At 41.2% G+C, this 25,669-nt stretch overlaps 2 protein-coding genes across 5 annotated transcripts in view; one reads left to right on the plus strand and one right to left on the minus strand.

The window, feature by feature from the left end:
* Positions 1–1,900, minus strand: part of dmpk (DM1 protein kinase) — an 82,340-nt gene extending 80,440 nt beyond the window's left edge. For all 4 annotated transcript variants that reach the window (XM_085288068.1, XM_085288067.1, XM_085288069.1 and 1 more), the window contains exon 1: positions 1,228–1,900. In XM_085288068.1, coding sequence (XP_085144194.1) covers positions 1,228–1,393 — 166 coding nt within the window. In that variant the 5' untranslated portion in view covers positions 1,394–1,900. The remainder of the gene's footprint in view (positions 1–1,227) is intronic.
* Positions 1,901–14,200: 12,300 nt separating this feature from the next.
* Positions 14,201–23,877, plus strand: LOC146565146 (uncharacterized). Its single transcript, XM_085288034.1, has 4 exons — positions 14,201–14,459; positions 16,073–16,151; positions 21,044–21,291; positions 23,687–23,877. The coding sequence occupies exons 1-4, from the start codon at positions 14,434–14,436 to the stop codon at positions 23,802–23,804; spliced, it is 471 nt and encodes a 156-aa protein (XP_085144160.1). The 5' UTR covers positions 14,201–14,433; the 3' UTR covers positions 23,805–23,877.
* Positions 23,878–25,669: the final 1,792 nt, after the last annotated feature.

A 25,669-nucleotide genomic window follows, 5' to 3' on the forward strand; every position in this document is an offset into this window, starting at 1 on the left:
CTCTGAATACTTTAAGTAATTTCTAAATATACTTGCATATTTTTGTTAGTTAATGATTTAATTGTAGAAGTTATTTTTACTGTAATATTTTAGTGCTTTTTTACACTTCTTCCTGCCTACAGTAACTATTATTGTACTTAACCATTTTAGTTTTCTATTAAAATTGTTTTATTGAAAGAGATACTTGTGATGCTCTACCATCTCAGCATAGAATAAGTGAATATTTTCCCCTTAGCTGTGATGCCCATGAGTCTTCCACCTGTGTGAAGCAAGATTATTTCTTGTGATGTTCACACTCTTTAGTCCAGCTAAAAACAGAAATCTGCTTGATTGTTGATCAGGTGGTTTCCTGAAACCAGATCCTCATTCTTGAACACATGTTGTGTTAAATTTGGAATGTCACGTCACTGAAAAGATGATAGCTTCTCCACCCTACTGGAAAATACAGTTGGTATACTTATAGCCAGTCACACGTATGGATCAATTCTGTCAATAATGAGGAAGAAAGAGGGGATGCAAAATCAAAAGACGAACACAAAAAGCAGCTTTATATGTAAGCTGTGATTCTCTCTGTGGGATTATATCATTATATCTGGTATTAAATCACTGTATTCTTGGCAACCTATTGCCTGTTCAACCATCCTTGGGGTGACAGTGAATTCATAAGGGAATCATAATGTATATGAGTATGATTCCATCAAACTTATTTACACAGATAATGAAAAATTCCATAGATTATGCCCACTTTGCTACTATGTTTGAAGGGTCTCCATGCATGATCCCTGTTCTGTAAATACTTATATCCTAAAATCATTGGCAGTTTCATTATACTTCAATTCCACAGCCTGCTGCTACGTCTAAACTACAGATTATATGACCAGTGAATTATATTCGAATGAAGCTTAACTGTTTAAGATGGGAAGAATGTGGATTCTAAGTTACACATATTTACACCAGTGAGTCATACTTGTATGTCCATCCATTAATGAATAATAAGTAAAGTTCTGGTTTTCTGTTCTGAAATGTAGCTCTTAAACAGCACGAGTACAAGTGAATGAGAGACTGAGAGCAAAACAAAATGGTTGCCAAGAAGCATATAATGTCCAGCAGAGTAATATTTAGAGATATTATAAAGGAGCAATTGTGAGGAGTTGGCTAATTACATACTTTTATATACAAAATAAAATACCTAATCACACACACCTAAAACAAGAGGCAAGAACTCACCCCACTGGAGAAAACCAGAGACATACTTCTCCCTTGCAAAGGGTGAAGAGTAGAATTCCTGATAGACGCCAACCAGTAGATCCAACAGTGTTTGGAGTCCAACAGGTCCTGTGGTCCTGTGGCCCTCTGCCAGATCAGATGCACCTAGGTCAGGCCCCGCTGACATTTTTCCCAGGGGGTGAGGGCTTGGTTGTTTGTTTTAGTGCTGTAGTGAAGCCCTGGTGTCCATGACTTTAAATCTTCAGTTTGCAGTTTCTCCGGTTTGACTCTTTAAAATTATGTCTATAGTAACGGCTTTCTCCAGATCACGACCTAATTCTACTGCAAACCCCTCCTCAATTGCCTTTCCTTTCTAGCTGTTCTGCTTGATCACAGAACATGAGCAAAGGTTTTCATACAGACATCCTCTTTTTTATCATATTCTCTATCCCTCCCTCAGTTTACTGTCACTTACACTCTCCCTCGCTTGTATGTCTTTCAGATGCCTGGATGTCTGTCGGGGTCTCTCCTTTTTCTTCTCTTCCCATAGCCGTGCGTCTGTTAAGCCTGCAGTTTCTCCAACTCTGACTCAACACCTTTTTTGGTCTGGATCTCCCTCTCGCTGTCTTTCAGCTGCCCCTTTTCAAAGTAATCCAAAGTTCCTACTGCAACAGTTTAAGGTAATAGCAAAGCACTGAACTGTTCAGAAACAATTCCTCTTTTCATTTTGTGCATTAGTAGCTCTTTGTATTACCAGCCCTTGTTTGCTTTTATTCCCTGTCCTTCCTCTTGTGATAGAGCAAAGAGGAACTGCTGACCTGAATCAGTTCTAGATTTTGCTTTTGTTTTGAAAATGTAAATCTCTTATTTTGTCAACTGTCCAAAATCTTTTTTTAGTTCTCTTCATTTTTTCTTCTGTCCCACCCTTCTCGTCTCTCTGTTATCCTTCTCAGTTCTCATCATGTCATATTTTTGTCACTCATTCTCTCAGGAATGCAGTAGAAGCCGTTTCCTCTCATCCAGTTCAATGGAGTTGAAAAATTGTATTGTTAGGGTTAAAATTGTTTGTTCATCTGTTACTACTGTTTGTATCCCTCTTTTGCCCTTGGCTGCCTGAGCTGTAGTGGTCTGTCTGTACTCTCTTTAACAAGATTTTTTTTCTTGTCCCCAACTTTTCCTTCTTTGACATTCCAAACAACCTGCCTCTTTTCCTCTCTCTCTTTTCCTTTTCTCCCTTTTCTCCTCCTTATTTATAAATACACTCACCTTACACTCAACATCACATACATTATATATGTGTATATATGAGTGAGAGAGAGAGAGAGAGAGAGACAGTCAAACCTATAATTATTCACACCCCTGGCATATTTTGACTTAAAGTTGTTTTTATTCAACCAGCAAGTGTTTTTCTTTTTACCAGAAATGACACAGGCATATGTACAATGTACAAGAGGCATCATTGTGGGAAAAAAAATTCTCAGCTTTTGACATTTGAGCAAAACGTTTTATGTCCAGAATTATTCATACCTTTCACAGTAACCTATAGATAAGCCTTTATTGGTTATTGCAGCAATCAAACACTCCCTATAATAACAGACCAGCTTTTTGCATGTCTCCACAGGAATTTTTGCCCATTCGTCTTTAGCAATGAGCTCCAAATCTTTCAAGTTGGAGGGTCTTCTTGCCGTCACCCAGATGTTTAGCTCCCTCCACAGATTCTCAGTTGGATTCAAGTCAGGACTCTGGTTGAGCCACTGCAAAATGTTAATGTTTTTGTCTCCTAACCATTTCTTCACTACCTCAGCTATGCGTTTTGGGTCATTGTCGTGCTGAAATATCCACTGGTGCCCAAGGCCAAGTTCCTCTGCAGACTGCCTGATGTTGTCGTTGAGAATCTTCATGCATTGCTCTTTTAATGGTCCCATTTACTGTGAATAGGTTCCCTGGTCCATTGGCTGGAAAACACCCCCAGAGCATTAGGTTCCCACCACCATGTTTGACAGTGGGGATGGTGTTCTTTGGGTTAAAGGCTTCTCTTTTTTCGCCAAATGAAGGAAACATAATTGTGACAAAAAAATTCAATTTTTGTTTCATTTGACCATAGGTCAAATGACCATAGGTTTACACACCCACATTCTAACCTGAAAATATGATTAAAGTTTATTTTGTGACCCAGAAAGATTAATAAGAGTAATTTTGGTCGTGTCCAAATTCATGGGCTGCATCCTCCTGAGGCCGCATTTGCAGACCGATTACGTCACAGCGACGCGCCGAAGGCTGTAAAAATTCGTAGACTCCTCCGAATGCAGCCGACAAATTTGTCCTCCTTTCCCCCGAATTTGAAGGATGGGTCGGGTGTGTCCTTCGTGGCCTATCACATCCCAGAATTCATAGCCAAACTCCAGTTTCCAATAATGGCGGCCGCTACTAAGTTTTAAAATTCCCCTTCTAATCTTTATGGGTCACAAAATAAACTTTTAACATATTTTCAGGCGAGAAAGTAGCTGTGTAAACATCAAATATCTGCTTGATTTACCAAGGTATTGCATATTTGCGAAAGTGCTTTGACTTTTCGGAGACGTCTGCTACTATTAAATTCCGGTTCTTTTTCCTGAATTCCTTTGCCGACAGAGAAAGACTGGACTCAGTGGTCAAGCTCAAAAAAATCATCTTTATTGTACATTTCCGGAAACGGAGAACTGTAGACACGAACACGCACCCACAGTTCTAAAAACATTGCAAGCCAAAAGGCGTATATATAGTTCTGCTATATGTCACACACAGTTTTGATCTGGAGTGCACTCTGCTTAGTTTCACTTTCTGTATGCCACGCTTCCTGTTCTCTGCACAAAGCGTGCAGTCTCCTGTCAGCCTCCGACCTAGTTTATACTCAAAGTTGGCCCTCTCTTAAACTGGAAGCAAACTATATTAAAACAAGTAACAATAAGCACTAAATATATATTTATTTCTTACACTACCCACCAGCTCGATAGCTAGCCGGGAGCTCGAGGGTCACTGAAGCCACCGAGAACGGCACAACTCCCGGCACATCATTTTTAGATCACCGCGGACTTTCACTACTCAGGTTAAACGTAATATATAAGTCACTTAGACAACCTAAAAATGTTATTGTTGGGCTTTTTTCAGTGTTTTGTTTGTTCGTGAGTAAATCCGTTTGGGTGAGATTAAAGTTATTAGATTAGATAAAATAAAACTTTATTAATCCCCTGGGTGGGTTCCTCCTTGGTTTTTACACAGCTGAATAAACGTCAAACAGAAAACTGATTAAACAGAAGTGTGAGACAGTCGAGAATTTACACCAGTGTCCTGTTATATTTTAGATAGCAAGGAGCAGACGGCCGAGTTTATTAAACTCCACCGAGACAGCGGTGACGCTAATCAGAAGGCTAGACTGTCCAATTTCCCCAGCCTTTTACTTCGGGCCTACCCGACCTTCTGAGGACCCGGCCCACGTAGACCGCGAAGGCCGGGTCCTCAGGAGGATGCAGCCCATGAATTTGGACACAACCTTTAAAACTTAGTAGAGCCACCATTGCCGGAAAGTGGAGTTTGGTTGGGCCGCGCTATGAATTCTGGGATATGGTGGGCCACGAAGGACACACCCGACCCATCCTTCAAATTCGGGGAAAAGGAGGACACATTTGTCGGCTGCATTCGGAGGAGTCTACAAATTTGGACGGCCTTCGTCGTGTCGCTGTGACGTAATTGGTCTACAAATGCGTCCTCAGGAGGATGCAGCCCATGAATTTGGACACGACCTTTGTTGAAATGAAGGAATTACACAGCGGTCTTTTCCTGTTTCATATGTTAGCTATGCTCTTTCTATTTTTGGTAATTCCATGCTGGTGGAAACCCAAACAAAACACGCATTAAGAGGCTGTAATACCTGTGTCTCAATCTCGCGGCCCATGTCACCCCTACTTGCAGCCCGCATAATGATGTGACGAAATATTTTTTTTAATTATTGTTCAAAAAATTATCTAATATCTAATATGGAGGCAATAGGCAGAGTGTTACAGGCATAGACCTAAAGAATGTAGCCTCATGGGCCCAGTTGTAAGTAAGCTATTAAGACTCGACTGTACACTGTGTTCGTGTTTTCCTCCGAAACAATAAGTTCCGTTGGAGCAGCCTTTCAACGCCTCTCTCTGTCTCTTGCTAGCAAAGTTGACCCAGACAACAAAGTAAAGCTAGTTTTCGGCTACGAGGCCAACACGGAACCCGACGTATTAGCCCTTTACTACGGTTCGGAGCTGCAGACCTGTTTTATATACAAATAGTTTTCTATACAAGATCGCTGCAAAAAGTGCAGCCGTACCTAATGTCCACCCTACTGTTACTCATTTTATATTAAGATTTAAAAATCTAGTTGGTATCGGTATGGCAAGTAGCCTTCAGTAATAGTAATAAATCACACAGCAAAAGTACATGTAGTTGTAAAAAGCATGATAATACAGTATATTAAGTAATCCAAAGTATTCAGAATACCTTACTCTCAATGAGTTACGTAACGGAATACGTTACAAAATACATTTTGGGGCATGTAAAGGTAACCTTCCCAACACTGCTATTGGAGTATGGAGAAGTTTATTTTAAACAAAATAAAAGTTTTGGTTAAAAGTGATCTGGTGTTCACCAGGCACAGGCTGGAGCACAGGCGTCAACAAGTCCAGAAACCCGACGCAACGGTCTCAGTTTTCGGCAAGGTTCACAGTGGAGGTTTAGCCTGGGAGACCATGGGCAACGAGGCCGAAGAGCATCATCAAAGCCAACCATGGGCACCAAGCAGGCATCAACAGCATCCAGGAAACACAGACACACAAACAATCTTGGGAACAATCCAGGCGCTGGTCGGAAAACACCAGAAAAATGCCTTAGGGAAAACCTCAGCTTCACCAGCCGAATCCTCCTAAGCTACAGCCGAAATTACATCATCAAATTAAACTATTGGAAGTATTCTTTAAATTCAAAATTGTATTATAGGTCTTATTGATCTTGATCTTATTTTTAGGCAACGTAATGGCTTTTACACACGTAAAAAGCAAAATTTCATGTGAAGAGACATGCCGACCGAGTCTAATATCAGGATGAATGCCCCTTTTCAGGCTGTCATTTCAGGGTCTATATGAATTTTAAAATCAATCAAACTGTGGTTGATTCCTGAGCTGGAGTGGAAGAGGGGAGTGCTGATTCTTTCCTTTCCTTAACTCATAACATATTAACCCTGCTGTAGCCAGGTTTCTGTAAGGCAGCATAAATCAATATCCTGATCATTTATTAAATCGTTTACTAAAAGGGGCTTAACATTAGAGATTATTGTCCACATTTCACCATTTTATTCTTTGGTTCAGCTGAGGATTATATTATTCATTCTTTTTATTTTTTTCTTTCTGCTGATTTTTGGTTGGTTTTTTTGTGGTCTGGGAACTGGGGGTTTGCAGACGAGATGCTCCAGAGAGAGACAGCTTCTCGCTCCCAACTCGGGACGGTCATGTTTTATAGGGTTTATTAAATTTGGCCAGATTCCTAGAAATAAAAGCAGCTCCGTCCAAAGTGGGATGGATGCTGCCTCTCCTAACAAGAGGTTTCCCATTGGTCCAAAAAGCTCACCTCGTTTTTTGGATGCAACTCAAACAGGCAGCACTTTAAGGAGAAATCAGGCTAAACATGTCACTCCTGGTCTGAGTGGGGAAGGGACCTGAGAAAACGAGCCCAACATTTTGATGCATGCTCAATCATCCAGGTAAGAAAATCTCCAAAGGTTGATTCTGTTCATCTGGACATAGTGGTTTTTTTGGAAGAAACGTTTCATCACCCATCCAAGTGACTTCTTCAGTCTCTGCAGGTTTCCCCAATCTTATAAACAGTACATTTGCATAATGACTGAAACCAGCCCACTGAAGGAACAATGGGCTAGGAGGTCAGTTCCTTCATCATAATTATGCAAATTCTCATGACCATTGATCAACAATCACTGATCAATGGCCATGAGTACCATTCACAGAGAGTTGGGGAATGGCTGTAATCCCAGCATTGTAAGATAGCTTCAGATGCCGACAAAACAGGATTACTCCTAAAATTCTATAAATGAGCTCTTTCAGTTAAAGGCTTCCGGGCAACAAAAATCCTCCAGAAGGCACAGCACCAGCTGCTTAATGAACGGGTGAGGCAAACAAATTTTACCATTGATGTGGGTAGGTGGGGATGGTGCACAGTATTGCTAAACCAGAAAGACTATCATGAGAAAATTTTGTCACTGCTCCGTGACGAAAATACTTATGAGCCCCTTAAACGAGACCCAGGAAGTGGCTACAGGAAGAGGGTGATAGACTGTCTGAAGCATTTAGAACAAGACAAGGCTATTGACCGGACCTCATACCTCAGGCTATACCCAGGGGAAACTACACAAAGTCTGTATGGTTTATCAAAGATACATGAACAGAATGCACCTTGAAGACCGATTGTCTGTATGATCAACTCGGTCACCTATAACATCTCTAAGTTTCTGGCTTCGACTTTCAATCCGCTGGGAGGCAGCTCTGAACACCACATCCAGAACACCTTGGATTTTTTTGAGAAGTTGAGAGATGTCATTATGGAGGCAGGTGAAACCATGGTCTCGTACGACGTTACATTTCTCTTCACTTGCATCCCAATCACGGAAGCATGTGTTTGCTTTTGGAACTGTGTCTTAATTCCAGCTACTTCACATACAAGGGTCAGCTCCACAGGCAGAAACATGGGTGTGCCATGGGTTCCCCAGTTTCACCCATTGTGGCCAATTTGTACATGGAAGAAGTGGAAAAGAGGGCTTTGTTATCCTACCCTGGAACACCACCAAGTCATTGGTTCAGGTATGTGGATGACACCTGGGTGAAAATCTAATTTAAACCGGGTCAAGTTGAACTACAAACACCACCAAGTGTGGTTCAATTTCTTACTCTTAAAACCCCAAAATTACTTTCCAAAAAATACAGAATGCTTTCTAAAACAGATGAATCAATATCACTTCCTATTGCAAAATGGGAAGCAGATTTATCAGTTAACTTAGACCAAAACTTCTGGACTCAGATTTGCTTAAAAACCTTTCATCTAATTAGAAATCCCAGTCTTCAATTAATTCAATACAAAATACTACATAGAGTGCACTATACAGGTCATCGGATGTTCAAGATGGGTTATACATCTACCAACAACTGCTCACACTGTCAAACCAATACACCGGACAATTACATCCAGGCTCTTTGGTTCTGTCCACCAGTTCAGAAGTTTTGGCGCGAGATATGTGAGGACTTGTCAAAGTGTCTGAAATGTAACATTCCAACTTCCCCCTTAGTGTGTTTGTTGGGCAGCTTAGATAATGTCACTACAGATAAGAATATGGCCCATATGGTTTTCACTGCCCTATGCATAGCCAAGAAAACAGTCCTCATGAACTGGGAAAAAAAAAAATCTTAATTCTAACCAATATAGAAATTATCTATTAGATTACATTAGTCTTGATACAGCCTCTGCCACCACATCAGATCAATTGCTCTGGGCTCCTTTGATTAGGTCCATCACCTAGTGGGGATGGGGGGTCATAGTTTGGTCCCACCTTCGCTGTTGTAATTGGTGTGGGGGTAGGGACAGGCTTAGGGCATCAGGGGGGTTCCCCAGGAGCATCTTCCTTGGGGGGGGCTCAACCCGGGGTGGCAGTCATGGCCTATTAAGGACTCTGTTGGCTCTTAGGTGACGGTTTCCGCGTGGCTGCATGCAGCGGGGCTAGGGGAGGGTCCGTGCTGACGGACGTGGGTTACTGACCTGGTAGCCTGGCTGCCCCTGGGTGGGTCCCGGACCGGTGTAAGGTTCTGGAGGCACACCGTCTCTGGGCTGGGGCCCTAGCCGGGCCTCGGGTCCTGGTTGTTATGTTGCCGGGGTTGTGGGCGGGTGGGTGTATGGGGGCCCGGGCCTGGCGCAGCGTTCCGCCAGTGCATCGAGCCACCTTGGGGGCTCTTCAACTGGTGGGGGAGGTTGTTACATCTTGCAGGAGGTCTCCTCTCTTCAGGAACTGACTCTGCAGGAGGGGGAGATACAGGAGAGGTGGAGGAAGATCTCAGCCTGGGTGTCTATTGTCTTGTGTAGTCTGGAAGATGAGTGGATGACAGGGTGGGTGCAGTTTTCTCTGTGGTGGGGTCAGGTGGGCTGTCCCGGGCTCTGTGGGGCCGGGCGGCGCTGCTGTTCTGGGCCCCGGTCCGGATGGGCCTGGGCCCCCTTTCCCTGGCGGGTTGCGGAGTATGGGGGTGCCTACTGGGTTCAGCGGGGGAGCTGGCCCCGGGAGGGGTCACTTGCCCCTCCCTTCCTTCCCTCCCCGTCTCCAGCTGCCTCCCTCTTCCCGCTCCACCACAATCACCCACACATGCAGGGCCTTGGGGTGCAGGTATGTCACCAGGGTGCAGGGGAGGCATCCCCCCTCTGTCCCCTTCTGGCTGCCTCTGCCTCAATTTTATCCCACAACTTAGACATTCACATTACTCACACTCTCATAACACATACATATAGGATCTTGGGGGTGGCCACGCTACACAGACTCCAAAAGACCATCAGGGTGTACACCTCACCCCTGGCGTCGTTGCCCACCTCTCAATTTTAAATACACGTGGACACTGAGGGCTATCAGGAGGGGCTATGCGCTTACCTGCTGCTCTCTGGCAGGTAGCTCCATGCCCTCCTGGAACACATGCATCAACATTACATATGAGAGGGCGGAGGGAGATTTGGAGTCTTCTCACACCCCCGTTCTCTACGACCTGCTGGAGCGGGGGGTCAGGAGGGGGAGTTGGCCGTCCGACTGGGGTCTGGAGTGTGGGGCCTCCCTGCTGCTGCGGAGTTGGGGCGGTCTGCTTCTCCCCACCGCAGGGAAAAGGGTAACACTACCTGGTTCTGGGTGCAGTTTCCCCCTCCAGGGGCAAGGGTACCTAGACCCAGTTCGTAGAGTACGCTTGGGGAGTGTGATTGTGTGTACAGTGTCTCTTTATGTCTGTCTCCACGTTGGTTGAGTAATTGTATATGAGAGCATGAGGGTGGGAATGGATGTTTGTGTCTGTGTGTGCCTGTATGTCTGTGTCTATATGTCAGGTCGGGTATCAGACGCCACCTCTCTGGGGACATCTCAGGCCCTCTAAGGTTTGGAGGCCTATCTCCCCCCATCACCACTTCCCCTGCCGGTGGCAGACGCCCTCAGACATCAGTGCGTTGTGGTTCTTTGTGTCCGGGGATGGGCGCCCAGGTACACACCGGGTCACTCCTTGGTGGCTGCTTGTCGGGGCCTGGAGCCTGGGGCTCGCTCGGGCCACTTCGGGGGTGGGGTGCCCTCGGCCTCTCGGCCTGGGGCTCGGTCACTCTGGCACAGCTGGCTGCCGGCAGAGCTCACGGGCACGTCACTGCTACCCCCCCTTGGCTTCTGAGTGACCCCTCATCTGGGACTCTCCTCAGCTCTTTCAGGGATAGTGGCGCAGCTGCCCCTCTGCTGGTCTTCCTTGGTCTCTTGTGTTCTGAGGGTCTGGAGTCTGGAGTCTTGATCTCCTCCATACCTGCTTCAGGAGGACGGGGCTGTGGCCCCCCCACACCCTCTAGCAGATCATTACATGAAGGAACCTTTTAAAAACAAGCGCATCCATGCTCACAGGTGTACACACGGGTGCTCACACACACAAACTACACCCTTTTTGGCTCCTACCTCAAAGCACACTGTGCGCTGTCAATATTACGTGCTGCACAATAATGTTTAATATTTAGTATTTACTGTCATATTCCCATATATCATCGTGATGTTGTTTATTGTATTGCTCTCGTTTTCTTCTGCTTGTTTTATTTTTTCTTTCTCAACAGGTGATCCAGGTGATTGATATATTTATTTTTTGTCTGCTTATTTAGTTGTTTTTTTTTTTTTTTGCCCTTTATCCCCGTCCCTCTTCTCCGCTGTTTCCCCCCCCCCTCTCCTCTTCCTTTCTCCCTTTTCTTTTCCTCATTCAAGTCTGTCCCGTATCTAGCAAGTGAAAATAAATAAATAAAATAAACAATAAAAGGTGAATCAAATAGACCATTACGGCAAGGCTGGGATGGTCAATTTGGTAAAGTAAATCCGTTGGGCATCTTTCTTCGCCTTTAGACAATAATTCTGATGGCAAAAGAGCCAAACGGGACAGGCAGAAGAAAGAAAAGAAAATGCTAACATTGGAAAAACAATGTTACATTCATAAATTCAATATTGATTTTAAGCAACCTCCAGTTGATGTAACTGAGTACTACTAATGTGAATTGTTATTTGACAGAATCGACATTTGTCCTTAGCCATCAGTTTCAGGTTTCCTTCAGTGTCGCCTACTCTGGCCCCAGAAAACAAACAACTAGGGTTGCTGGTATATCTTTGTATTTCTAAAATTTGCTCCACGGTCAGTGTGTCAGCCTGTTTTTTCTGTCAGGTGTCGCTGTGTGCAGGCAGGAATAGGACCCAAAGTGCAGGCTCACGGCAGGCAAAAGTGTATTTCAAAACTCAGCTTTTATTGCTGGATGGCAAAACGTAACAAAAAAAATCCAAAATAAACTTACATGAGCAGGCAGACAGAACACACAGCATAAATGAGGGTAGATCACAACACGGACACAGAGAAACACAGGGCTTAAATACACAGAGGGAGCAATCAGGGAATGGGTAACAGGAGGGAAACACAGCTGGTGCAAATCAGGCCTAACGAGACAAGGGGAAACGAAACCAGATACATTAACATCAGACATTGACTTTCAAAATAAAACAGGAAACATAACACAAACTGAACTAAAGACACAGACTCACACGCAGGCACTGCAACAGAGGAAACAGAGATGTGGGACCAGGACAGACACAGACACTGACTGGACACGGGGATGTCGCAGACAGGGGAGACAGCAACTAAGGATTACACAGAGACAAACCATAAGATATAACTCTAACAAAGAAACCAAAGCATAGAAATGATAAATAATATATAAACTCAAAACCCTGGGTCAACGACCCAGGCATCCTAACATTTTCAGCTATTTGGGGCAATCTGAGATGAAATATCTTAAAAAAAACTTAAAGTCCAGTTTCAGACTACCATGACCTGGATGACTGAGAACCTGCATAGACTTAACATAAGAATGTTTGTCATTTTCTCTGTCATGTGCTTTGTCTTCCTTTCATTTTCTTTGGTTTGCATTCATTCGAAATTACATTTTGTTCATTTCATCCCAAACATTTACAAACTCTTTTAAACTGTTCACGTTCATTAAGTTTTTCTTGGTTTGGTTATTTTCACTACTGATAAGCAGAGATGGGCAGTAACTGTAATCTGATTACTTTTTCAAGTAACGAGTAAAGTAAGGGATTACTATTGCAAAAACGGTAACTAGATTACTGTTACTTTCCCGTAGGAACGCTGTGTTACTGTGTTACTAAAACCGTGATTTTTTTTTGCGAGAATGTATCATGACAGTGACGTAAGCGAGTGCGACGTTTGTGACAACAGCTGTGTGCAGATCAACAATGGATCATATATCGAGTGCGGAGAGAGTATGAGCGTGCAGCGTTTAAAGCGTGGAAGTACTGACCTTACTTTGAGTTTGATTCCATAAAAAGTGACAAAAACATTAGTGTCCGCTGTGCGTGGGAAGAAAACTTCTTTTTACAGCGAAAAAAACCCCTAAACTTCCAACAAGCCCCGAGTAGCTACGACGTAATGGGAAACTCACAGAGAAACTCGCGGATTCTTCCACTGACCGCGGCACACCTGCACCAGGGTAAACCTCCGCCTACCCTACTCCTGCTTTACAGGTGAAAATAGAGTAAAAGGACCCCTAGTCTTTGACTTTATTTATTTTCTGCTGTGTTTTACTTGCATCTATTTGAAAGACTGAGTGTAAACACAAAAAAAAATTATTTTATGTGCTGGAATGTGCAGAAAATAGGTTTAAATGTTAAACAAATTTCTTCCAGTCAGAGAAACAAGTTTTAAAAAGGGACTTTTCCATTTGATTACATTTTGTATGATGGATTATGTAGAAAAAGTAGAATTGGGCTGAAAGATCTATCGCTTTATCACCTCTTCAGGTTGTAAATCGTGTTTTTAAAAAGTAACTAAGTAACTAAGTAATTAATTACTTTTGAAAATAAGTAATCAGTAAAGTAACGGGATTACTTTTTTGGGGAGGTAATCAGTAATTAGTTACTGATTACTTTTTTCAAGTAACTTGACCAACACTGCTGATAAAAGCACTGGGCTATCCAAACCATTGAATTCATCATATGGCACTGTAATGCCAAAGTATCTGTGGGCGAGATGTGCAACCCCAACGAATGTGTGTAAATTTTAGAATGTACTTGGGTGCAGAAAAACTCTATATATAACTGTGCCATAGCCTTCAATAGTTTGGGCCTTGGTGACTGCTAAAAGCATACAGATACAAGTATTCAAGTATTCAATTAGAATAATCAGTGGCAAGTCACTAAATAGACAATAGCACTGTTACAGAATAGCACTACCCCCTCGGTGGACTGGTGCTGAAAACACCTGTGATATGATTGAGCTTCACATAATTTATTAATATTTACTAAGGTGTTAGTAAAACATTATCTCAAATGAATTCCAACATGTTTCATGTGTTTAATTACATGAAACATGTTCTTATGATTTTAAACTAAATTCTGTTCTCATAATAGTAGTTCCCACAGCCTTAGCTGGGAATTTTATTACTATGACATCAACAACTCTGCTGACTAATACATATTTGAAGCTATATGGAGGTAAGCTTGTAGCATTAATTATGATGTAAAATAATCTCCCTAACTGGATGAATGTGTGCTGCCAGGACAGCTCACCTGTTAATCAGCACGTGCCAAGTCACGTGTTGCTGCACATGTTACATCAAGGTTTTGTTTGTAATTAAAGGTGACACTGAGACGGTCAGATTGGAAAGGAGGTTTGCACACCAGTGTGTATGCCAAGTGCTGCGTGCGTCACTAAACATGACACTGTTGGACAATGAAGGGAAGAGAACCAGAGGAGGAAACTGAACCTGTGATTAGCAGGAAGGACAGGAAAGTGACTGATAGCACCCAGTAACTAACTTTTAACTGAACTAGTGTAGGTTTTTCCATTTTCCTTGGAATACCTTTTTAGTTTTGTGCGCAAAGTCTTTGGGCCAAACATGAGCTGCATTCCTGCCTCACATAGGTAAGTTACAAGATTTAAATACTCTTACCTTCCACCTACCCACTTTCTAAAGGTTTGAGGATATGAATTGTGTGTTATGGTCTTTACCTTAATGATAATAGAAAATGCCTTGTGGTGACTGCAGTCTGAACTGGCAACAAATGAAGTAATTAATTATTTAATAAATGTGTGGAATAGAGCTGTGTTGAACTACACAGTGACTATACTAAATATTGCTGACCAGTATTTCAAAAGACCTAAATGAATGGCAATGCATATACAGAAACCTATTGTATGTTTATTTATATGTAATATGCCATAAAAGTCTTTATGAGTAGGTCTGGTCTTCCTGTTACAAATATATTAATTACAGCACATATATTTGAAAACTAGTAGTAGTGAAAACAAATGTTCTTGTACCCTTCCCCCCTCCATGGGGTTGAGGCATTAATCAAGCTTGTACTTAGTAATTAGCTGCAGATTAACTCAGCAGGAGAAGCTGTCTCCCTCCGTATACCTACAGTATACCATATAACACTTGACATTTTTCTCTACTGCAAAAACCCTGTAAATCATTCCTCAGTCCACTGCTTCCTGTAAACTTGAACTAAGCTGGACATTCCTAGAACCCTGTTGGAAATCTCTAGACTTTGAGAGTGTGAGGTCTCTGATAGTTAACATGCAGATTTCATCCTTACGCATTTCAGTCCAGTCTACTAATGCCCATCAGCACCTTGTATAAACACTACAGTTTCATAAATGTGTCATGTATATCTTATCTTTGATTTTTATACCTTGAGTTAGATATTCTTTCAAATCCAATTTAGAAATTTTGAACCCTATGTCGCCAAAGTGTTTCAAAAATATTTGTGACAGGATTAAAGAAATGATGGAATGTCTCACATCCAATGAGGCTACGCATGTAGGAATAAAAACCATATCTCAGAGAGGCACACTCTGGAAAGTAATTCATTTCCATTCAGTTTTATTTATAGAGTGCTAAATCACAGAAAAAGTTGCCTCAAGGTGCTTTATACTGTAAGGTAAAGACCCTACAATACTATGAAGAAAACCCCAACGACTCCCTGCTTGGTCCGCCTTTGGGCAAGGACTTGGCAACAGTGCGAAGGAAAAGCCATTTAACAGCAAGAAGTCCAGGCTCAGGAAGAGGCAGTCATCTGCCTCAAGCAGTTGGGGGTGAGGGGAGGAAGACAGGAAAACAGACACATTATGGAAGAGAACCAGAGATTATTAATAACTAATGATTAAATGCAGTGTGATGTATAAACACAAAGAGTAAACAGATGTGAGCAAAGAAGGAACACTCCAGCAGCCTAGGTTTTCTCTAACTGAGGGATCAGGGTAACCCGATCAAGCCCTATCCACGAAGAGTGTTTCACCACTGCGGAGGCTGTGTCCTGCGCAAAATGTGAGGATGGCATTCAGATGACCAACACCAAATCTTTATCAAGTGAACGGGAACTGAGGAGATTACTAGAAGCCAAATACAGAGTGTGTTGCTAAAAGAAGTAAAACAATGGCAATCACACCCCTGGCTTACATCTTGTGTGTGTGTACGTGTGTGTGTGTGTGTGTGTGTGTGTGTGTGTGTACGTGTGTGTGTGTGTGTGTAGTATGAACACCATTCTCACTCAAGTTGAATCTCAGATGGAGGAGTGTCCAGTTCAGAGGAGAGGAAGCAAAGCCTATCAGGTAGGTTTTTTATTCAGTTCAGTTTTATTTTTATAGTGCCAGTTCACAAAAACAGTTACCTTAACCTCCTAGGACTTGGCGTCTACATATGTGGACATCACATTTTAGGTTATTTAGACCAAAATACTCAATTTTGCTCTACATGGGCCTGATATCCACTTATGAGGACAATATACTGCTACTGTTCTATCAAAATTTTAAACGAATATCCTCATATGTGGCTCTCAATTTTCTTAAAAGCAAAGATGAGTAAAAATAAAATCTGGTAATTCTTTGTTTTTACATTCATCGGGCCCCAATAAGCCCAAATATCAAAGAGAAATTAAAAATGCATGCTGTCTATGGGTAACCCTGTTAAGAGATCTAAGGTTTTTACTCACTTGAAACGTCTAAATTCTGACATAGCATTTTTACAGGAGACTCATCTTCGCATTAAGGATCATTATAGGTTATATTGCCCTTGGGTAGGTCAGGTCTTTCACTCAAATTTTAATTCGAAAGCTAGAGGAGTGGCCATTCTCATTAATAAGAAAGTTCAATTCTCTTCGACCGATGTTATTGCTGATGGGAATGGTAGATACATCATTGTTGCTGGTACCCTAATGCAGAAAAAGGTTTTGTTGGTAAATGTATATGCCCCGAATTTTGATGATGCTGAATTCGCTAATAGATTGCTGAGTAACATCCCCTTTCTGAATACACATTTGCTGATCCTTGGTGGTGATCTGAATTGTGTTTTTGATCCAATTTTGGATCGATCTAGTCCTCGTAATTTGACTCCATCATCTATGTCTAAAACATTCTCAGATTTTATGAAACAGAATGATCTTGTTGATCCATGGAGATTTCGCAACCCTTCAATCAAAAAATTTTCGTTTTTCTCTCAGGTCCACCAGTCTTATTCCAGGATTGATTATTTTTTCATTGACAGAACTCTTAATTCATGTGTTAATTCTTCCGACTATTCTGGTATTGTAATATCTGATCATTCTCCTCTGCTATTGGATGTTCAGCTTTCTAACCAAAAACGTAGTCCTCCACTTTGGAGATTTAACTCTCTCCTTCTGGCGGATAAAGAATTTTGTGAATTTATTTCAGGCTCTATTGAGGAGTTCTTGTCCTTCAATCAGGATGATTCTGTTTCATATTCTCTGCTATGGGAGACTCTTAAATGCTACCTGAGAGGTCAAATTATTTCTTACTCTGTCCGTGCTAATAAAAAGATTAATGCCAGGCTTAAAGAACTTATAGCTGCAATTAGTAACCTTGATCAATGTTATACACTGAACCCTTCTCCAGAATTACTGAAGCAGCGCCTTGATTTGCAAGCAGAATTTGATCTTATGTCAACCAAAGAGGCTGAGCACTTATTACTACGCAGTCGTGGCTCATATTACGAATATGGTGACAAGGCTAGTCGCTTGTTGGCACATCAGTTACGACGTCAGGCCTCCTCGCGTGTGATACCCATTATTAAACACTCTTATGACAATATTACTACAGATCCCTTGGAAATTAATTCTACCTTTAAAACATTTTACTCTTTGTTGTACAGGTCCGAATTTCCCACGGATAAAGCTAAAATGAATGCATTTCTTCATAATCTTTCAAACCCTGTTATTGGTGCTAATGATGCGGGGCAATTGGACTCCCCATTATCTGTTGAAGAAGTATTAAAAGCTATTACAGTTATGCAGTCTAATAAAGCCCCGGGCCCGGATGGGTTTCCAATTGAATTTTATAAAACATTTATTGGTAAATTGGCACCATTGCTTTTGTCTGTGTTTAACGAATCCTTGGAAACGGGTTCATTACCGCCTACTTTCACACAAGCAACCATAGCGCTCCTTCTCAAAAATGACAAGGACCCAACCTCCTGTGGTTCCTACAGGCCATTATCTCTGCTTAATGCCGATGCAAAGGTATTGGCTAAAGTAATTGCATCTCGCCTTGAGGATGTGCTTCCTCGAATTATATCTGAAGAGCAGAATGGCTTTATAAAGGGACGGCAATTGTTTTTTAATACCCGTACACTCTTTAATGTTATTTACTCAAAGCGTCTATCTGAACTTCCTGAACTTGTGATTTCTTTAGATGCTGAAAAGGCTTTCGATAGGGTGGAGTGGGAGTACTTGTTTGCAGTTTTAGAGAAATTTGGTTTTGGCGATAAATTTATTTCCTGGATTCGGCTTCTTTATTCATCCCCTAAAGCCAGTGCTCATACTAATGATGTTTACTCTGATTATTTTGCGCTGGGTCGTGGTTGTCGTCAAGGTTGCCCTTTGTCTGCCTTACTCTTTGCCATTGCCATCGAGCCTCTGTCTATTACATTGAGATCTTCTTCTGTATTCAGGGGAATCATCCGTAATGGAATTACACATAAAGTATCATTGTATGCGGATGACTTGTTATTATATATGACTGACCCTGCATGCTCCATCCCTGCTGTTTTAAGTATTCTGGAGAACTTCAGTTCGTTTTCAGGTTATAAATTAAATTTGGGGAAAAGTGAGTGTTTTCCTGTTAATACGGCAGCACGACAACTTCAACAGTCCGATCTACCCTTTCGTCTCAGTCCATCTGGGTTTAAGTACTTAGGGATTAACGTGATTCGCTCTCTAGCTGGCCTTAAATCAGAAAATTTGTCTCCTCTTATATCAAGGATCGCATCTGATATTCAAAGATGGGGTAATCTCCCCCTTTCTTTAATCGGTAAGATTAATGTTGTTAAAATGAACATCTTACCAAAATTTTTATTTTTATTTCAGTCAATTCCCTTATTTTTGCCGAAAATTTCTTTTGTTTCACTGGACAAGATTATTGGTTCTTTCATTTGGGGAGGGAAGCCACCTAGGGTCTCTAAAACTTTGCTGCAGCGATGCAGATTTAGTGGAGGACTTGCATTACCTAATTTTTTAGTCTACTACTGGGCCGCTCACATCCATAAACTTTGCTACTGGCTAAAATCTTCTGGTTCCTCGTGGTGTAAATTGGAGCTGTCATCATGTAAGGGCTCTTCTTTACCGGCTTTGCTCTATTCCTCTTTACCCGTAAGACCCTCTCTGTACACTGATAATCAGGTGGTTCTTAACACAGTCAAAATCTGGTTTCAGTTTAGACGTCACTTTAATTTTGTAATGCCGTCTTCCTCAGGTCCTCTAAGCGACAACCATTTGTTTCCCCCTTCACTTTTGGACTCGACATTTTCAGTGTGGTGTGACAAGGGTATAAAACAGTTCAAACATTTATATGTGGATGGTGTTTTCGATAGTTTTCCCAACTTGTCTTCTCGTTATAATCTCCCTATGACCCATTTGTTTCGCTATTTTCAAATTCGAAATTTTGTTGCCAAGTGTTTTCCAAATTTCCCCTCTTTGCCTCCAGAACAGCAGTGGGAAACTACGTTATCATTTATTCCTCATCACAGAGGAACCATTTTGAAACTCTATGATGCTATCCTGTCTTTTAGTAACCACTCTAATGTTAAGCTTAAGTGTACATGGGAAGGAGAACTGGGAATTCGAATACATGAGGAGTCTTGGGAACAGGCTATAGCGAGGGTACGATCTTCCACCTCCTGTGCTCGTCTTGGACTTATTCAATTTAAGGTCATACACAGGGCGCATTTCTCTAAGTCTAGACTTTCTGAATTGTATCCAGAAGTGGAAAATAAATGTGATAAATGCCATGGTTCTCCTTGTCACCTTAGCCACATGTTTTTTCTGTGTCCTGAGCTGGAAGGTTTCTGGACAGGGTATTTTGCTATTATGTCAACTGTTCTTGGGGTAACTCTTCATCCTTGTCCTCTGATTGCTGTATTTGGGATTCCTGTTCGTTGTGTTTTTTTTTTCATATATATATATTTATGTATATTTACTTAGGAAAATGAAGAAAGGTTGATTGTATTTTGGTAACTGCAAGTGCTGTTGTTTTCTTTTTTCAATAAAAATATTTTCCAAAAAAAAATGCATGCTGTGGAAGAGTTCGGGTCTTAGGAGGTTAAGGCACATTAACATTCAACACAAGCACAAGCAGAGAAAATCCCAACAATCATATGAACCGCTGTAAACAAGCACTTTGGCAACAGTGGGAAGGAAAAACTCCCTCGTAACAAGAAGAAAACCTCCTGCACAACCAGGCTCAGGGAGGGGCGGCTAACTGCCTCAACTGGCTGGGAGTGAGGGGAGGAAGATGGGACAAAGGACACCCTGTTGAAAAGAGCAGATTAATAATAATTAATGGTTAAATGCAGAGTGGTGTATAAACACATGAGTGGAGAAGAAACAGCAGCTTATTGCAGGACTCAGGACTCACCTGATCCAGCCCTAACTATATACTTTGCCAAAGAGGAACATTTTAGGCTGGATCTAATGACAGTTTTTACAGTTAACACCACCACATGAGATGTAATTAAAGCCCAGACTTTCATTTTAATTCAGTGGGTTTAACAAAAGTAAACCATTTAACAGTTACAGCCATTTATGTCACTGTGCCTGATGAAACACATGTTGAGCAGTCGCTCACTGATATTGCTATCACATGTAATGAAACCTTCTTCAAAGTCATTTAGGTCTGTTTCTCTCTTTATTTTGTTTCAAAATTTCAACTTTTCAGAATATCAGCCGTGTAATTGATGCTGCAGAGCTTGTCTGAGTAGCATCTTCACTGTGGTTTTCATTTCATTCCTTTTTATAATAATAATAATAATAATAATTCTGTTAATTTGTAACCAGTTGGCATTTATTTCAGTACCTGAAAAAACTAAGGAGGCTGAGAACATCATCTACTGAAATAAGATTGTATTATTTATGAGCACATGACTTTCAGTCCTTACAGTTACTTATTTTCAATTTACATTTTTTAAGAGCATTGTGAATTTGTTCCCTGACCAGATCTTCCCTGAAGCCAACATGAATGAAGAGTCAGATTATCCCGAAGACTTTGTTTATAGGAGGGAGCGTCTTCCCTCTATTGTTGTGGAGCCCACAGACCACAGTGAACAGGAGAGTGGGGAGCTGCGCTGGCCTTTGGGATGTCCAGTGGGTAGCAATGTGGAGGAAGAACTTGATGACAACAGAAGTGCTGATCACATGACAGAGAGCTCTGTGGATGGACAGCAGCAGGAGGACAAGGAAGAAAGGTAAAGAGCAGATAATTATAATTTCCAGCACTGAGTCTGGGTCCTGGGAACAGCCATGGAAGCAGAGGAATCTGCTCCCTGAGAAATCAAGGCACTTCATACAACTTGCCTCTTTAACCCAAGCACTTTTTTCACAAGTGCTTACTATCTAGCATTTATCCTCTATTGCAGTGGTTCCCAAACGGTTTTTGCTAGGCCCCTCTTTGTTTTACAAGAAAATCCCACTGCAGTTTATTTCACACCTTTTGTAAACAATGAAACTAATAAAAGTAAACTGCAACAAATTACAGGTTGGAGTAAAATAAACTACTACCTCTTTTAAATAACAGAAAAACAAACCATCTTTATGGTGTCATTATTTTGCATGTGGTTGTTTTGTTTTTTTACCGTGTACTAACATTCAACACTGCTATCAATTGATGCAATAGATATTTTTCAAAAAATGCCTCTCTGTGCAAAACAACTGTTGGAATCTGTTGGTCCATGATGTGGACAGCCCAGCGTGTGCTCCCGACGCAGGGGAAACAAATTCTGCCAGGGATACCTACCGTGGCACCAACGTTGTGCAGGTGAAGCCAAAAGCAAGATATCCTTCATCATATTTTCCAGTCTTTGGCTTGGAAAGAAGTTGGTTTGGAAGTGTATTTGGCGATGCTTCATCTTCCGCTTTGCCCCGTCTCTTATGGAAGCAATGCCCAAGCATTCTTTTTTTTGTTCATACCACGCCGCCCTTGCAATGGCTGTGCTCCCAGACTTTGGGAACCACTGCTCTAATGGATGCACTGTAGAGCAGCTTGGGGTTAGTATCTTGTCCAAGGATATTTGACATGCAGATTGGGGCAGCCAGGAATCAAACCACCAGCATTCTAACTAGCAGATGACTGCCTCTAACTCCTGACGTAAAGCCACCCCAAACAACAACCACTCTCTGAAAAAGGGAGGTGCTCTCACTTGGTGTTGGCTCTCTCTGTGCTGCAGCATTTTGGATACAACTACAGGCTTTTCACAGTTTTTACGACAACCTGATAATAATGTATGTTGTTGTTGTTCTTTCCTTTTTAATCACTGAGATAGAATTTAAGAGATAATGCGCAAATGGAAGAAAGCAAATATTTGTTTAATATGCATATTTAGGGACATTTATTAGTCAAGAACAACTTTCCTCACAGTCTGGTTAGACACCCTGTTTATAAGATTTTTAAGGTGAACTACAATCATTTTAGTTTTATCTCACTTTAGAAGCAGAAAGTTAGCGGCCATCCAGGTCTTTATGTCTTTAAGACATTCCTGCAGTTTAACTCATTGGTGTGTGTTATCTGGCTTCATGGACAGATAGAGCTGGGTGTCATCTGCATAGCAGTGTAAATGTATGCTATGTCTTCTAATGATACTGCCTAAGGGAAGCATGTATAATGTAAACAGAATTGGTCCTAGCACTGAACCCTGTGGAACTCCATAATTAACCTCAGTGTGTGAAGAGGACTCTCCATTTACATGCACAAACTGGAGTCTATTAGATAGATATGATACAAACCACTGCAGTGCAGTACCTGTAATACCTACAGCATGTTCTAATCGCTCTAATAGGATATTATGGTCGACAGTATCGAACGCTGCACTGAGGTCTAGCAGGACAAGCACAGAGATGAGTCCACTGTCAGAGGCCATAAGAAGATCATTTGTAACCTTCACTAAAGCTGTTTCTGTGCTGTGCTGAGCTCTGAAACCTGACTGAAACTCTTCAAATAAACCTCTGCAGATGATCTGTTAGCTGTTTGACAACTACTCTTTCAAGGATTTTTGATATGAAAGGAAGGTTGGAGATTGGCCTATAATTAGCTAAGACTGCTGGGTCTAGAGATGCTTTTTGAGTAAAGGTTTAACTACAGCCAGCTTGAAGGCCTGTGGTACATAGCCGATTATTAGAGATAGGTTGATCAGATTTAATATTGAAGCATTAACTAATGGCAGGACTTCTTTGAGCAGTTTTGTAGGAATGGGGTCTAAAAGACACGTTGATGGTTTGGAGGAAGTAATTATTGAAGTTAACTCAGAAAGATCAATTGGAGAAAAAGAGTCTAAATAAATGTAACTAGTGTTAGCTGTAAATAGCTATAGGTCTGTGGGATGGTTATGAATATTTTTCTCTGATGGTTAAAATTGTATTTGTGAAGAAATTAATGAAATCATTACTAATTAAGGTTAAATGAATAAATGATGAATTGTAAAATTTCCTAGGTTTACGGAGAGCTGCTTTAAAAAACAAAACAAAAAAACAAAACAAAACAAAAACCAACAACAGAGCAATAAACTAATTTCCAAGGCTATGAATGAATGTGAAGATTTTTAGTTCCTGTATCAAGTCAGTTAACCATTACCAATTTTTATTTCATAGCTCAGTTGCCAGGAAGTCTTCTATTGGCCCATCCCAGACTCAACTGTCTCTCATCCGGCTAACTCCGCCCACCTCCCCCACCACCCCTGATGCTGCCCCACCCTGCCTGAGGAACTGAAGCAGTACAAGCATTAAAATATACTGTGTGTAACGTTTTTCATGGATATTCATTATTAAAGTATATGCTGTTACAGCGAGTCCTTTACTACTAAAAAATAAAATAATTTGCATTGCCAGGTCATTATGGATGATTACGGTATAATAATAATAATGGGGTTTTTTTTGGTTTATGTTTTTACATGTATCCATAAGCTCGACATTTATGGCAGGAAGTGCGCTGACTAAATCCTGTGCTGACAAATGATGGTAATCATAAAGTCAAGTCCACCTTTTAAATTCACAAATTTAAATTGAAGGTTTATGACAAATTATTTTAAGACTTTCAGATGCTAAACATTTACCTAAAAGATACAGAGATATTTTCCCTTTAACTTTTCTGGCTGTGTGCAATGACAGTTTAACAAGTCAAGTTCATATCCACTAGTCTCATCCTAGAGTTTTAACTTTTACCCCCTCGCTACAGAGCCTAGCAGGTTACTGCACTTGCCATGTTATTATAGTAGCTGTCCTCTAGAGGGAAGCACAGGAACACACATAACTGGTATCTTTTCATGGGACAGCACTGAAGATATGACTTTGATGCGATGTAAAGTAGTCGGTGTACAGCTTGTATAGCAGTGTCTTGATGCATGCTCAGTCATTCAGGTAAGTAAATCCCAAAAAGTTGATTCTGTTCATCTGCAGGTTTCCAACCTTATAAACAGGACATTTGCACAATGACTGAAACCAGCACCACTGAATGAACAATGGGCTGGGAGGTCAGTTTATGATCATTAATATGCAAACTGTCATGACCATTGATCAACAACCACTGATCAAAGCCCACTGACTTAATTTAATTATTTAATCTTGTAGTAAATTAAGTTATGAAATTGTGTTTAATATTTTTATATATACTCTGTTACCTTAGTGCAATCAAAAAGATCGACCCTCTGTGAAAGGGTCCTCTCTCTCTCTCTCTCTGGTTGTGTTACAATAGCAAGCAAACTGTACTGCTGAGGGGCTTTATTGAATGGACCCCAGCTCCTGTCTCTTGTTGTCAAATTCTCAAGCGAAACAAGGACAAGGACAACCAACCACTGACCACCAAGTAGGTTGGTTCAGATATTTCATGATGATTTCCTGCTGCCATTACCAGTGCCTTAATAATTGTTTTTTTTTTTTTTTTAATTTTTAGATGTAGGGGAGAGGTGGATTGAAATAACTTTCATGAACAAATGAATGGCCTTTCATGGCGAAACCAGATGAGGTTTGACTCCATCAAATAAATACTTCAAATGAGGGGAGAGAAAACAAGGGAAGTCAAACTAAAAACCAGACATGCAGAGCAGCAATCACCTGAATGGGGAAACAAGATTAACTTACATTTGTGTATAAAGTAAAGCAATTAAACATATTGGAACACATTTGAATGTTTAATCTTTATGATTAGAAATAAAGAAATAATTCACTGGGGGTGGATAGTATAGTCTGAGTACAGCACACCTCCAACCCCTCACCTAAACTGTTGAAAATGGAGTGTGTATTTTTTGGGGTGAATACTCTAAATAACATAAGCCACATCATATCAGTATAACTAACCACATATATTCTCTGTCTGTATTTACAGTAATAAGGGTCAGCTAATTAAAGTCAACTTCTTCTTTGTCTTTATCGAGGGATGAAATAGAAAGTTTCCAGCAGTGCCTAGTGTCGAAGATTAAAAGTCTGTCAGTCACTCACAAAAAAGTACACCTATTGTTTTGGTTTATTATGGATATAGATTACCTTAAGTAGGACAACTGCAATTTGTTTTCCTTACAGTTGTACACTCACCATGTTTTGCACATCACTTTACATTTCCCTTTCAACACTAGGCACTCC

The sequence above is a fragment of the Mchenga conophoros genome, linkage group LG10 (genome assembly GCF_057382185.1).
Source record: "Mchenga conophoros isolate Kocher_MC1m ecotype Shallow Benthic linkage group LG10, M_conophoros_male_GT1.1, whole genome shotgun sequence".
Classification (NCBI taxonomy): domain Eukaryota; kingdom Metazoa; phylum Chordata; class Actinopteri; order Cichliformes; family Cichlidae; genus Mchenga; species Mchenga conophoros.

Excerpts from the sequence above, each read along its gene's own strand:
- LOC146565146 (XM_085288034.1), top strand. The coding sequence starts at position 14,434 with ATGAGCTGCATTCCTGCCTCACATAG. Across the intron at positions 14,460-16,072 it reads TGCATTCCTGCCTCACATAG|TATGAACACCATTCTCACTC; the intron begins GTAAGTTACAAG and ends GTGTGTGTGTAG. Across the intron at positions 21,292-23,686 it reads CAGGAGGACAAGGAAGAAAG|CTCAGTTGCCAGGAAGTCTT; the intron begins GTAAAGAGCAGA and ends TTTATTTCATAG.